This window comes from Saccoglossus kowalevskii, chromosome 12 (assembly GCF_978046115.1).
Source record: "Saccoglossus kowalevskii chromosome 12, keSacKowa6.1, whole genome shotgun sequence".
NCBI lineage: Eukaryota > Metazoa > Hemichordata > Enteropneusta > Harrimaniidae > Saccoglossus > Saccoglossus kowalevskii.
The window spans coordinates 5051225-5067835 of NC_140652.1; the positions used below are offsets into that span (position 1 = coordinate 5051225).

A 16611-nucleotide genomic window follows, 5' to 3' on the forward strand; every position below is an offset into this window, starting at 1 on the left:
ATATATGACTGTGGTGATGCCAGACCAGTGTGACAGTAAAACAAAGCACTGTGGTGGTACTCTCATGCTGCTTGTATCCTGGGAAGCACACTGGGGTAAACTTATATACTGTTATTATAATTTCAATAAATATGTATGTACATGTATAAGCTGTGTTTTTTTATTCCTGTATTTTACTGAAATAGTTAACAAGCATGAAGCTAGGCCAAAAACAGCATATTCAGGCTATACTTCAAACACGCATGCTTGAATACGATGTAACACGTAGGTCATGTGTTAACACAAGTCACTATTAACCTTATAGTGGGGGGTATGATATGGATTCACTAAGATCACTCCACTGGTGAGATGATGACACAGTTTTGACTCGAGTTAATAATTTATAAGTTAACATAAGTAACATATCGTATTTACTCAATTAGCTGCACATGCGCTCTATTAGTACTGTAAAATCTGTATTAAAAGCCACATACTTAATAGAAGCCCTAGCCATTTTGGGGGGGGGGGAATATTCACCATTTTTTATATGTGTAGATGCTCCAATAGAATCTGCATCCCCTCTGTTGCATTCCAACATTTTTATAGAAGCCTTGCTTTTAATACAGATTTGACAGTAGTGTATACAGACGCTTTTCTAAGATCAAAATAGTTATTGATTCAGTATACAACCAATGTAATTTTTATTAATTTACATGGGTTTCTACTTGGGATATGCTTTTAATAGAGCAAATATGTTAATCTACTAATTAGTACAAATGGTACAAGGGATTCGGTCAGTCAAAATGTGATTGTCTATGCCTAATACAATAATAATGCGGGGGTGTAAAAAATCCAGGCACGTCTAGTCATATGAAGAATATTGTTACCGAAGGAAATGTTTCGCTAATTTGAACAGTGTCAGATATATGAGCTGTTCCGTGTATTAATGATGATCAGTTGTTTCCACATGACTGAACTCTTCAATGCTGACAGGGAGGAATTTACATACATGTATCTAATGTGTATTACGATCATTATATAAAAAAATATTATTATATTTTTAAATCTTTATACGGTATTTGTTTGACCATATTAGCTACATTAGCAGGACATCTCCAATAGAAGTGCTTATGAATCAACAATTGCATTGTTGTATACTGAATATTTAACATAACTATTTTTACCATAGAATTACCCCTGTGATTTAGATAAGTGCATGTGATACTAATGGAGCAAATACAGTATTAAAAGGACAGCTATAGGAACACATACATGTACACTACAAATCGCATTTTGTACAAAATACCCGTAATTTGTTACCGGGTAGACTAAAAAATTGTTGTCCCAGTAATGTGACAACATTAATTATTTTATTTTTTGAAAGGACAGATCAGGTCAGGGTCACACCAACCTCTGCTGCAAGTCCCTCAATATTACTTCCATACTGCTTTCATGAGGTATTCTCGTGATAAACAAATATTACGAATTTTATAGAAAAAAAAATTAATAAACAAGGCTAAAAATTAACAAAATGTCTAGAAAGCCCCTTAAGCTGTAAAGCCTCAGTCTGTAAAGTTTGATACATGTAGGCATATAGAACCATTCATACTATTTACACACACTGTAGGACACCCATAACTGAGAAAAATTTGGTGAATATGAAAACATACTACGCATGAAGCATTAATCTTATGTAATTTTAAAATAAGGGAATCTAAATCATAGAAAATACGCTCTGTTTAAATATTCTTCTTGTAAATGTTAAAAGACAAGGAGGTATATTAATAGAATTACAGAATCAAGAATTCTTGTTGCTTAGCAACTACATACACATGTTAAATTTAAATTGGTTGATCAAATTTACTCTACAATTTTTGTATGCGTTCATGTGTATGACTAAAAGTATGAGATATTTTCAATCATACTAAGTAGTATCTGTTTGTAGCACCAGTAGTTTCAATCAAATTGGTATGTCTGTCAGGACTTTAAATTAGCTATAGCCCAAGGCGCAGAGAGTTACCTACTCATGTCCTAGGGCTTACCATTTTCTATATTTAGTAACCTGATTGGACTACTAAAAATGTACAGAATAATAATTTTTTATGATTTAGATTCCCTTATTTTAAAATTATATAAGATTAATGCTTCATGCTTTGTTGAAAGATTGCTATGCTCTAAATCAAATAACAAATAGGTTTGTTTGGACACATCTCCAGTAGACCGATTTTATTGACTTTACCTACTGGCGAAATATTTGCTATTTGATTGTCTGTTTTTTGATTAGTCTATTGGTGCAATCACTTCCTATCCAAACATTTACTGTATCATATGGTCATAAACTTGACATTTATACAATGTACATTTGTATAAACATTACAAACAGGAAACCGGAAAAATTAGGCACTCCATTTCCTATATCCAAACCAGTCAGATGTTTATATAAATGTCAGGTTTATTATCATGATACATGTATTCTCATGGGCGTTTTCACCACCTGGCAACAATACTTTGGGCTAGTTGTGACACTTTTCTAAACAGCATAACAAGACTAACCCTTATATGTACAACATACCGATATATAAATTTGATTTGATAGGGTACCATACCTCAAATTTAAATTTGTGCCGTTTTCTTGACTTTTGCAGCTGTTCCTGCCACACAACTCATGCATGGTCCATAGAAATACATTGAACAGTAGTTGCGTATCCAAGAGATATAGAATGTTCTCCTCCACCCAGGAATATAGTATCATCCTAATTTGATTCTTACTTTATACTTGCAGTTACAATTTTTGATAAACTCTGAAGTTCTACAGTAATGTTTTTAATTATATTAGCAGGTATATTTTTACATGCTGGAAAATATAACTATAGTCATACTGCAACATGTTTCATATGGGTCCCATGCAAGAGGTAAATAACCATTTTTTTTTTCACAAAATTTTAACAACTGTGACGTTTAATTTTGTTACTGGGTAGTTCTGCTCTAGATTAACTTTAAAATGATGAAATTTGTGAATTATTAATTTTATTAGTATTTGTTATTATAATTACACATATAACTTTAATTGCATTTATTGTATACTGGTTCATTAAAATAACATGACTTAAAGGGCCTCTATGTTGAAAAAAAACTTTCAACCAAACTGGTCATCTGTTTCGTGAATGAATTTCAGGCCTACCATGAGTAATACAGTAAAGCAATTAACTAAATTTATTTTTGATTAGCATCTTATCAATTCATGTAATGTTTGACAAAGCCTTGATTCAGTTTAGCCATAGGCACACCTTTGTCATCTATGTAAAGCATATGCGCGACTGATATATACATTACACATTCATTGACAGTGTTCTAGTTTTTGTCCTCAACAACTAAACAAACATCAAATGTTTCCCACTTCACTTACTGTGCATACATTGTACACCCATTCTATTAGCATTGTGGGAGATCCTACAGACCACAATATTTATGTTACTCAATGCCTCATTAGGAAACAGCCCTGAGTTAAAAAAACCAGATCTTCAGGAAAGGGAAGTTATTAATGGAAGGAATCTGGACACATGCCGGTGTGATGGGAAATTACACAGTAGCCAACAGAGTGGCTATCATAATATTAATGAAAAAAAGTCCACTTCCATTAGATGTAGAGGTATCATGACTTAGACAGGAAATTAAAGGTACTAAAAATGTGATGAATGACAAGTGCCTGATGTTCACCATAGTAAAGTAAATGATACACCCATTAACAAATTGTGTGCGCTAAGCAATTTGCAACACTGACATTTATACTGAAATATTTTCTTCCATAAGTTAGAATTAGTTTTTTGCATGTATTGTGTTCACTAATAGTTCTGTGAGTGTCACTATTCACTGCCTACTATTAAATGTAGCTATGCTTGCATCCATCAATATTTTCTCTCAAGTTCATAACCAATGTGATTTGTTGCCAAGCATTTCAAAAACTCTAATTACTGCAGGAGTTGGATCATATTTCTTAGATAAGATCCGATCTAACCATTCACAAAATCATTTTAGCAATGCAGACTTGATCTGACACTCTGCACATGATGAGATCTCAAACATGAACATAACTATTGTAGGTATGTTTGTCCAATGGATAAAAACCTCCAGTACTCTCAAAATGAAATGTGTGGGTAGTCCAGAATAGGATATCTGCTTTTAATATTGAATTTTATAAGCTAAAACAACATCATGTTTTATGTTTTTGTCTGGTTCATTAATTTAAGTGACCTGAGCCATATCAGCACTCAGTACTATTAAAGTTCATCACCAGAGTTTTATCAAGCCCCTGTTTAAACAGTCATTTTTACTAGTTTGAGTTGTTTAAACATTTAAACAAAGAATATATTCTAATTCATAAGCCAGTTAAGGAAGATGTCAAAAATGTTTTCAAACTTTCAAACAGTTTTCCTGTTACATTCAGACAATTTTTTCCAGACTTTTTGACAGACTCCAACCTTGAAAGTTACAGTGCGATGTACATCAACACAATTCATTTATTTTTTAGTGGACAACTACAAATAATAACTGAATAACAATATAATTCCAATTTTCCATAGAGCAAATTTTAATGCTAAACTCCAGTAGAAGCAATTTTAGAGACTCAATGATTGCATAAAGCTGTAGAACCTTAAGTGCTAACAAGAATAAAATATCTACCAAAGTAGCTATGTGAATTGATGACATACAAAACATAGACATTTTTCATGAACGCAACCCAGTAACCCATAACATTATAGTGTTTTGTCGTGTGCATTGTATTCACATATCAGGATATGTTAGGCATATGGAAAAGGGGAACGGCCTAACCGAGAAATAGAAATACGAACATCGTCATATTACTCGTACTGTGAATGGTGATATGTTAAAATGGTGATCAGCTCCATATATGGTTCATATCAGTATGTGATCTGAGAAATCAGAACACCTTTAGTACCCTACCCAATCAAAACAGGATGTAATAGGTAAATAAACACCACTCAGTATCAGCAGATGAATGTCAAGTAGATCTCTCAATAGACAGGGTGTAACCATAGACTATAGTGTAACAGGTAATACAAACTCAAGCACACCAATAAATTTACATGTATAATTCTTTAGTTTTTGTTACCCATCTATTTATTGCTAAATAACTGATAGAAATGTTCTTTTCTAAAGATGCAATAAAATATTACTGCTACTACAGTACTATGAAATGTATATTAGAAGCTATAACATCTATCAAAATGTTATATTTCAAGAGAGGGTATGCGCTTCTAATAGAGCATCTACACATATGAGAGATGGTGAATTTTTGGTTCTCAGTTGTTCAAAATGAATGGGTGCAACTTCTATTAGAGGTGCAGCTTCTAATACAGATTTTACAGTATTACTTGTCTATTACAATATAAGGTCATATCATGTCAACCTTAAACCATTTGTTTTATTGTGAGTACACCAAAGACACACTGATCTATATACACTAACTTCTTTACAGGTTAATTATTCAAGTGCATTCAACCCTAATAGACATAATTGAAACAGTACATAACTCAATACTATTTAGGTTAATCCTACCCAAGAACTTCATAGTCAAGAGGTCACCAATTATCAGGACAAAACTTGATAACATTGCTTTGGCATAGTAAAGAAAATCTGTATTTTATTGAAGAGCTTTAACCCTTTTCTGGTCAGGAGAGTTTCAGGCTATCAGGTTAAGTCGGTGAAAAATGGTCATGATTCAATGCACTCCAGTAGCCAGCATCTGTGCATGCTATCCTGCCAGACATTTTTGCAAAAATAGGCCATAGTTAACAGACTGTATCGACCTCAGTTTTCACATTTTTTGCAATCTGTTCGCATAAAAACTTCATTACCACCATGAACAACAATTTCTCGTATAAAAAAATCAATGATTTATTTCAATACACATTTTTTACTGTCGTTAAGTAACAATGTTTTGCCCTTTGTACAGTCTCAATAAACAGTGTTAAACATTGAAATAAATATTGCTTAATTGAAAACACATTACAAGCAAGTACAAGGTCACTACATGAATGCAAGTTCGAAGAAGAAAAAAAAACGTGCGAGTATGGGGATATTTGGGACATGTACGGGGGAAAATGTGTTTGACGTACTCGACCTGTAAGCGTACATTTCAAATTGCAATGTATATTCAACGACTTGAACTACATGTGTAACATATTACAACGTACTTTCCGTGACTTAACTGATGTTATATTCAAGCTCTAACGTATATTAACCGACTTGACCGTACGAGTAAGCCTACACTTACAACGTATATTTAATGACTCAAACTGAGACTAAAACAAACGAGAACGTAACTGCAATGACTTGATCGGGGTTACCTTCACACGGCAACGTATATTCACCGACATGACCTAATTAAAGCAAACTCCTAGGGCAACAAGGCAATTGCCTTTGATGCCTATGTAAAGTTAATGCCCTGTTCCCTGATTAATAGATACAGTTGTGTTTGAGAGAGTGTACAAGTCAAAATAAAATAAAATACGTGTAAAAGCAATGCCACACTATAAATGTTTGTATATGTAAATGTATATGTTCCAATAGAAATTATTGTACTGATTTTGTAGGATCACTTATGAAATATCCTCTATCTCATGACGCAATATTCAATAGTCTCAATATCTTAATACCCTACCTCCCATGATATCCAACCTGACTGTATTGTTGCCCAACCTAACTTCCTTGGTGTCCTTAAATGTTCATTACACAATTTCAACAAGACCAAGGCATTTTCAAAATTCAAGCCCTATTATCTATTAGATTCAATTGCAGAATATTTAAAAATATATTCAAAAATAGGTTTAGAAGTTATGCTCGATTTGTTTTTCGGCTGAGCTGTCATTAACTGATGTGCATATGATTGCTGGATATTTGTAAATCTGGTGATCAGAAATTAAAAACATTAAATATTCAAGGTTGTCAAAAGGAAAACATGATAAATTGTCCGACCAGAAAAAGATTAATAATATATTCATGAGATTGACGGTATGAATATTCATGAGGTTGGTTGCATAAATTATTAATGAGCAGCCAGTACCACCATACTCCAGAAAGCTGGTGGGAACTCTTTCTATGTTAGTTTAATAATAAAACTAGGAAATTATGAGTGATAAGCAAACAGCCTTAAACATTAAACAGATTTATGCATAAATACCCTACCTGTTTGCCTTACTGTATTCGCACCATTGAAAGCACATCTCCAATAGAAGTGCATAAATGTATACATGTAAACCAAAATTTGAATTTGAAGAAATAATTCAAGGGAAACAAAATCAGCAAATAAACCTTTTCTCCAACACCCAACTCGTCAAAAATCAGTGAAAATAAATTCCATACAAAACAGTTAAACACCCAAAAATTCTTTCCAACTAAATTAAGTATTGTACAGTATACTATATTATTAAAATCATGCATATTTTGACCATAGAAATACCTGTAAGTTATGTAAGCATATACTCTACCTACTAAGAGAGCAAATACAGTATATTATTTATACAATTCAAACTCTTTAATAATATTATATGTTTGGTCTAATAAAACATTTAATGTGATGTAGAAAATCTGAGACAATTATAGACACACAATATGCAAAAAAAAAAAAACCCAGATAAAACAAACCATCAGAGGAAATCTTCAGTTATTTTAATATTTGGGTCAGATTCCTTATAATCATCCAGTAATTACAGTGATTACCCACATCATCAGGATAAAAGACACCGCAATGCAATAAAGCACCCAGGGTGAAACCATTAAGGATTATCACATCAACTATTACTGAGATGCTCATATTAATACACCCATGGGAGTTTACAGCAGTTCAATCACTCTGACAGGTAGGCCCTTAAGTCACCACAAGTAGTGGAATTCCTTATAAGGAATTGACCTTCCAAATAAAGTGATAGCTGATGAGCCTTAGATTGTAAGCGAAAGTTCCCTTGACCAACTCTCACTAAAGCTGTTTAGTACATTTTTGAAAATTTTCATACCTAATAATAATTAACCAAATCTACTTTAAATATTGATGTAAAGGAATTATAAAGTTTGAAAAATTTAAAACATTGAAATGACAATTATAAAACATATATAAAATGTGTATCTAATGTAAGTAATAATGTATGTAATTATTATTATTATTAATTATTAATATTAATTATTATTATACTAGAGTGCTTTTATTACTTTTTGTGAAGCAATTATGAACATAGTTTTGATAATTCAATTTCCCAGAATAAATATTAGTTTTTCTTCATCTGTATTGTTGTTTAGAGGAATTTTGAGCTTATTTAAGAAAATGTATTTTTCATATTTGTAAAGATTACATATGAGCATATATTATTATTAATATAAGTATTTTTGGAATGAAAAATCTGTTTCAACAGTTTCAGTGGATACGGACTATAGATACTACAGGTAACAGCTTTGCTTTACATCTTCGTACGGTTTACAGCAAAGCAAAAAAGACTAGTCATACTTCTGCCAGATATGATTCTATACAAGTAACTGTAAGCAGATTCTCACTGACAAGCTTTTTTTATTAATTCTGGAAAGAAACTAGAGCTCTATACTAAAATCTGTTATACTGAATAAAATGCATGAATTGATAAATAAAATAATGTAAACCTATTTAATTAAGAGCCAAACAAATGGAAGGGAATTTTTGTTGAATAATCAAAAAAGAAAAGTTAGTAATTAACATAGGAAAACAAATGCTAGTTAAATATTTGACAGTAGGTTGTATCAGTCCCCCCCCCCCAAAAAAAAAAATCAAAGAAAGCTTAGAAAGAACTCCCATGTGCTGAGAGTATTGGAGACACATTAAATATAATTCGAAATTACTTAGCTGAAAACTAATTATGCAAATCAGAAAATTAATATGACCAGATTTGAGTGTAAAACTAATGAGGTCTGCGCAATGTAACAGAAAATCTATGTCTCCAAGTTTAATTGAAATGTGATTAGAACCAAAAAATTATGAATTATTATGCTTATTAGGGAATTAATATGAACAGATTTTTACCCCAAACTAATTAGGTTTGTACATTGTCCTAGAGCATCTTTATACTAAGTTTCATTGAAATGGAATAATTAGTACCGTGAAAACTCCAAAATTTCGACCCCTCTAAAAATTCGATCGCCTATTTATTTGCCGGGTTTCGGTGTTTTATTTACCTCCAAATTTTCGATTCCACTAAAAATTGCCGACTCATTCTTATTCGAAAATTGCGACCAGTTTTAGTTTTCCCACAAACGAAAAAAAAAACGATGTGAGCGTTCAAACGGGACCTTCCTCGAAGGCATGAATCCGGGTTTCTGATTGACAGAGATTTTTATTTTATTGGTAACGAAAATATATTCTAAATAAACGAAGTTTGAAATAAAAACGAACACAAAAATCTCGGCATGCTGCGTTTCTGAATTGTTGATTATTACTGTACTCAGTAGTGATTATAATAATGTACACAAAATAAATTTGTTGAATGGTTATGAAATACAAATAAAAGTCAACTTAGTTTCATCGTAAGCGAATGATTCCGGTCTCGTATAAACGTTTGATGCTGTAGGATATCCGCCATGTTCTCTTAGGTCAAATAGGTCAAATCGCTAATTAACCAATCAAAAAGCTGGATGATGCCAACGTGTTCAAATTACCATAGCTTATTTAAATATGTTAATGTTATTGAACGCAATGCGGAAGAGATTGGTGTTGTAGTACGATGTTTTGGCTTGGATTTTGATGCGAAAACGGCATGATTTTTTTTAAATAAAAAAATTAGTTGTTTTTAAAAAATAAACTGGTCATCTGAAGAATAATTTAACATTGTTCACAGTGATAACAGCTCATTCTCGAAAGGAAGCTTACCCGCTCACGCTAGGCTAGTCACGATAAAAATCATACACGTGTACTCTTGAATAGACAAACGTCAATGACTACGGTAAAACTTAGACTCTATTTTAGCCGGCAGGATTGATTGAAATGTCCGAAAAATGACGCCAAAATACACCTTAAAAGTCCCATATTATTTTCTTAAATCCCATTTTATTTTTTAATCCAAGGGCGAATTTACGGCAGAATTTGGTCCCTCAAATAAGGGACACGTGAGCTTTGATTCTAACCGGATACATTGCACTGGGTCGGGGAGATCGTTTGCTAAACTTCCATGTATCTTTTGTCCAATGGGTACCTGTACTTCGAACATTCGCAAGTTTTTCTAGGTAGTGCGAGACAGCTTTGTCTTTTGACCTATTAGTTTTGTGCTGACCTCTTCTCCGCGTCTTGATGTTTTGTTTTGCATGTCATAATACTCACTGATTGATGACTTTGTTTAGATTTTGAGTTACAACTCGGCCACGACCTTTGCTTTTACCGTGAAACATGAGGAAGTTTACGTCAATTGACGGACATTGCATTTTTTAAAAACTAATGAAGCACACTATCATCCCCATTTTTTCATTTGCTGATTTCTATTCTGAAAAATTCGACCGTCCGAAAATGCACCTTAATTTTGACTCTAAAAACACGTCACATATCTAACACCAATTATTTAAAACCGGTCGAAATTTTGGAGTTTTTACGGTACTTTAGATATCAGTGTGAAAGCTTAAAATTGGTTAATTATGCAAATTAGGTAATTAATATGTACAGATTTTAACCCGCAATTATTCAGGTCTGTCTATTGTCCTACAGCATCCATGTACATTCATTGATATGTGATGTATAGTACCTGAGATATCAGTGTGAAAGTTGGTTAATTATGCAAATTAGGTGATTAATATGCACAAATATTTACCGGAAACTAATTGGGTCTGCATAATTCTAGATTCATTAAAATGTGATGATTAGTACTTTAGATATCAGTAGAAAAGCTGAAAATTAATTATGCAAATTAGGTAATTAATATGCACAATTATTTACCCTAAAACTAATCAGGTCTCTGCATAGTCCTAAAGGATCTATGTACCAAGTTTCATTGAAATGCGATGATTAGTACTTGAGATACCCGTGGAAAAGCTGAAAATTAACTAATTATGCAAATTAGGTGATTAATATGCACAAATATTTATCGAAAACAATCAATCTCTGCATAGTCCTTGAGTATGTAAGTACCAAGTTTCATTGAAATGTAATGCTAACTACTTATATCAAATGCTGAAAATTAATTAATTATGCAAATTAGGTAATTAATATGTACTGATATTACCATAAAAACTATCAGGTCAGTGCAGTGTCGTATGACATCTATGTACCAAGTTTCATTGAAATGTGATGATTAGTACTTGAGATATCAGTGGAAAAACCGAAAATTGACTAATCATTATGCAAATTAGGTAATTAGTGTCCACGGATTATTACCAAAAACTAATCAAAACCTAGCATTAGTTCAGAGCATCTATGTACCAAGTTTCATCAAAATCCAATGAGTGGTTGTTTAGATATCAGTGGAACAGTCATGGAACCACTAAAAAATAGCTAATTATCATGCAAATTAGGTAATTAATATGCACGGATTTTTACCAAAAATTAATCAAATCTGCGCATATGTTCAGAGCATCTATGTACCAAGTTTCATCAAAATCCAATGAGTGGTTCTTTAGATATCAGTGGAACAGTCATAGAACAGCTAAAAATTAGCTAATTATCATGCAAATTAGGTAATTAACGAGCATGGATTTTTACCAAAACCTAATCAAATCTGCGCATTGGCCCAGAGCATCTATGCACCAAGTTTCATCAAAAACCGATGTATGGTTCTTGAGATAGCAGTGGAACAGTCGGACACACATACACACACACACACACACATACACACATACACACATACACACATACACACATACACACACACATACAGACACACTAACTGCAAAGACTCCCATTTTGTGCTTCGCACATGGGAGTCAAAAATTGTGTACCGGTAGTTCTGTGTACCTACATTTTATGTTTACAGTAAAGTCTTCCCGATTCAACATTTGGATAATTAGAGTCAGTTCTGCACTGAAATACTATGTGACTATGCTCGGCCCACAAGGTTTAGAATAACATGTAGTACATATTAGGTAGTCTAGGGTTATTTAAATCACACACCTTTTTTTATTCGACCTAACTAATGCATTTCAGTCAGGAATGTGGTGTTAAGAGGATTTTTATGAGACTAGACAGCATACAAAACACACAATTGATGAATGACTTATGAAAGGTGGAGAACATTCCATGCATTGCGCATCCGCCCAACAGGGGGGAGTTCCCACTCACCGAGTGTGTAGTTTATTCACTGACAAGTGGAATTGGTATTCATTGATGTGTATTGTTATGCACCACAAAAGGTACCGCTAAATGGTTATTTTTACAAAACAGGAAGTATTGCTCTATTGAGTAGGAAGTATGCATGTTCCTGTTTCGGTTTATCACCACATAATAGCAACACCTACTATGGGTGTGTCAGCAAATTGCTCACCTAATTGCTTCAGGTGACTTTTTGATAGATGGATCTCAGGAATGTGTCTTTTCCACTTTTGTTTTGACACTTTGCTGTATTACAATATTGTGTATCATTTTTCTTTGTTGATTTATGGAGTAACTTCACTCTGCATACTAATCGTTTAAGTTTCACTGCTAGAAGTTTTTGAAATATGTAAAAGTCACCTTCAATCCAGGTCATAGGAATCACAATAAATTTGTCTTTTTCTAAATTAAAGTGGTTTACAGTATTTTATTTAAATAATTCTTTCATTTTTATACCCAAAAAAAAAAAAAAAATACAAAAATTATATCACTAAGCGAGAGAAGAAATAATTCCAATCTACTTGAAATACTAAAGTGAGTTATTCTAGAAGGAGGTGTTGTTAAGATGAAACACCAGGATTCTGCACACCAAGGTGATGATAGCAATTCTAGCAGACACTGTACACTTTTAAACTATCACTGGTAAAAATGTTTGGAATATATGCGGAAGTCCCACGCCTTCAGAATCAAAATGAAGCGTCACTCAACAAAATTTCACAATTATTCTTGGCTCATAAAATTCATAAAAATGTGTCGCTTGTGAAATTAAACCCACAGCAATTTACAGTAGCAATTTAGGCCTGAGAAACTGTCTGTCACCATAACAACTTGAAACACACATGAATGTGATCTATTTTAAAAGAAACTTATTATTTAATTGTAAAACGCTAACTCATGCAGCTTTGTAGGTGCAGCTAATTTTTAATTAATAATATAATATGTTAACCACCTCTAATACAATCATTGTTATGGTAACCATGCTTGATTTCTTACCCCATGGCATGATTATTCTAATATGATCTGGGGAGAAATCTACCAACATACGAGTTAATACTCACAATTGATTTGAGATGGCCACATATATATTTCCTGTATGATACAAAACAAGTTTATACATTCTTACGAATTCTATACTTCTATTGAAAAAAATTAATTTAAAATAAACAGGATCCAATCAACATATTCAGTAGAAGCCATAGTATACTGTATAGAGCTTAATTATTCGCTGGGTTTTATTTTTACCTATTTCGCAGACAGCTAAATGCACTAAATCAAAACACAGTGGATATTCAAATTTAACATTAGAATTAGAATGCATTGTTCACTCCACAAACCAATGAATATCTCTGTAACGTCAAATCTGCTCAAATTAAACCCAGTGAATATTTTCCACCTCTACAGTATTAAACCATCACAGGAGAAATAACAAGATTTTGGAAACCACTAATACCCAATCAGGGTCATTCAATTTAAAAATGAAATTGCTATTTGTACATCAATCTCCTGTGTTATTTGGACTAGTTTGATTTAAACATTCAGGGTTCTGTCGATTACAATATGTAAACTAAATTAGTAACTAAATTCCCTCCGGGAATGCAAGAGGTATACCATCAAAAGGGAATTGAAATCTCAAATTGATAATTATTTCAGAACAATGACTTTTAATTCTATTTTCAGTAACACATTTTGATTTGAACAGAGAGGATGTAATAGAAATTTTTCTCAAAGACGAATCAAGCGCACATCAGATAACTCATAAACTACTTTACTATCGTTTTAATTTCACAATAGAAATTTTTTTTGTAATTATCCCAAATCTTTGTAAAATTATCACTGATGTCATTAATGAAAAGAAGTCAGTGACTATAACAAATATTAAATACCTAGTCAAAGATTCAAAATTTCACTTTTTGGCTATAGGTCTTGATGGAAATTTTTTTTTAAAATATCAAAAAACTTGTGTTGATTTTATTCTGTGAAATGTGACAAAAATCAGCTTGTCACTCAAATTGTTAAAATCTTCAAACATTGCATGGGACCCATACATGGCTTGACAACTGTGATGCTTCTGCTTTTTAAAGATTTAGTAAAATTTGAATTAAGAAAGGAAAGCAGACAAAAAGCAAATAAAAGGAGCATTAGGTTTGTTATGGTTAAGATGGACTCAGTGAATATAGATGATGATGAAAAAATCTTTACCAGAAGTTATCTCACATAACTTCAGTTTTCATTAAATAATAAATTACATCTTGAATAAAGTAATGTACAGTATTTGGGGTGAATCATACTCACAAAGGGTAGTCACAGCAATATGCAACGTGGGTGGTGAACTTTAGTGTATTGGTGTTTCAAATCAGGGGTATAGTTCCGGGAAGCATTTCTAGTATTTCGTATTCACTCAAGCCCAGTGGCATTATCAAATCTCAGTGTACGAAAGAAAGTGCAATGTTTTAACAGGTTTATTCCCACAAACATGTACAAATGTACGACGTAGAAGTCTGACGTGAGAATTTATGGGTTGCAAGTAAATTTATTTTTTACTAGTTATATTGCAGATTTATTAGTGAACACTAAGATGTTATTTTCAATGATTAATGTGAATAGGGGAGGGGGGACTGTGATCGAGTTGCTTTCCCAGAAATAAACAATTTAGTTCATACAATCAGACAGTACAAGGAAATTGTTGAGGCTAATTCCATCTTGGAACAATTACTCGTACTGTAAATCATTTAATTTTAACTGCTAGAAATTTTTGTGATTTTAGGATTTTATGGCAATCATGAAAACAAAATTTTGGGAAAGTCACAATTAAAGCATTTCACTGTAATACGTCAGAATGAGAAGTGTTTGTAAGAACATATTCAAATGAGATTTAAAACATTTGACATTAATGATTTCCACGGGAAAGTAACACTAGACACATTATAACAGTACGATATTGGCAAGTCATCAGATTCAACAAAAAGCATTGATGGTGAGATAAAGAAATCCTTGACCCACAAGACAAACTTACAACTCCTCATAAAAATCCTAATAGCCACTGACAGAGAACAGAACACCTTACTAAATAAAGCTAGAGATTCACTTCAGATGATTAATTTATCTACACAAGGCTAACAACATTTGTGAAGACACATTTTACTCAGAGCTTCTGAGATGCCCAGAGGCGAAAATCAAAACATTGCTATTAGAGGAGTACTTCAAGAAAATCACTGACAAGGAACAATTCATTGCATTACATCCTGAATCAGAATGTTTTGCATGAATGAGAAGCAATGTTTCTACTTCCAGAATTGACTGGCTTAATAAAAAGTATAGCTGACTAATAGGCTTGGAGTTCCATCTACATTGCTTGTGCATTTAATTCACATACTTACACTAAATTGAATTCTGTTGGCATGTACGACAGGATTGAAAGCAAAAGCAATTTTAAAGTGACAGAATTTCTGGGACATACATACATCTACAGAAAAATAAACTGAGTGCACCCTGTAACCTTATCAATGTATGACGAGTAGTAGAACACATATTCACAGTTCAATGTATTGTTTTACATCATTGTGCCAATTATGGATAGTTGCGAAACACATGTGAAGTACATGTAAATGATTTAATATTCACACCATGTTTTTTTTTAATGTATAACAATGTCTAATGAACTATGGTTGAACCACAGGCAAAAAAACACTTCAAATGTAAGGTAATCAAAAAACACATTGTGGTTTATATGTTTTTAACTTAAATTGACAGTGCCTACGATTACTTTAAAATGTCCGGAACAAATTACCTTGATCTCTAAACTGATTATTGGAACTATTGAAATTATTGATCATAGTACTCACCCCTGCAGAGCAAGACTGCGAGAACCGATGACAGAAACAGCAGCATTTTAGCCGATCCGCTAATCTTCGATTTTTACTAGCTTTATAAAGAGTTCGATAACAGGCGCTTTTGAAGCAGTACTAATATCTGGCGCGTGTCTCTTCTGATCCGTTGTGGGAGAAATGTTAGCCGTTTACTTACGTCGCAGCACTTCTCGCCTTTTTGTTGATATCGTTTGGAATGTTCTATTTTATTCTAGGGGTGTGACTTGAAATAAACATCGACCTGGGAATAAAAATACGCAAATAAATCGTTTACGTCACTAGACTTTTCTGTTATGATTATAAGTAATGATTATTTATCTCTGAAAAGCTAAAGCGAATTAAATCAAAATGGCAATTCCAAAGTCTTAACAACATGTGCTTTTCACCAAAAGCATCATTACCCGTTTCGCCCCTCGCATAGTAGCCGCAGGTTTACGT

At 32.8% G+C, this 16611-nt stretch overlaps 1 protein-coding gene across 1 annotated transcript in view; it reads right to left on the reverse strand.

Moving 5' to 3' along the window:
• The window catches only part of LOC100374590 (protein kinase C-binding protein NELL1-like), a 68733-nt gene that overhangs the window by 51458 nt on the left and 664 nt on the right, over positions 1-16611 (reverse strand). Inside the window, exon 2 of the mRNA XM_085506364.1 lies at positions 16150-16414. Within this exon, the coding sequence (XP_085362490.1) occupies positions 16150-16195 (46 nt within the window). The 5' untranslated portion in view covers positions 16196-16414. The remainder of the gene's footprint in view (positions 1-16149; positions 16415-16611) is intronic.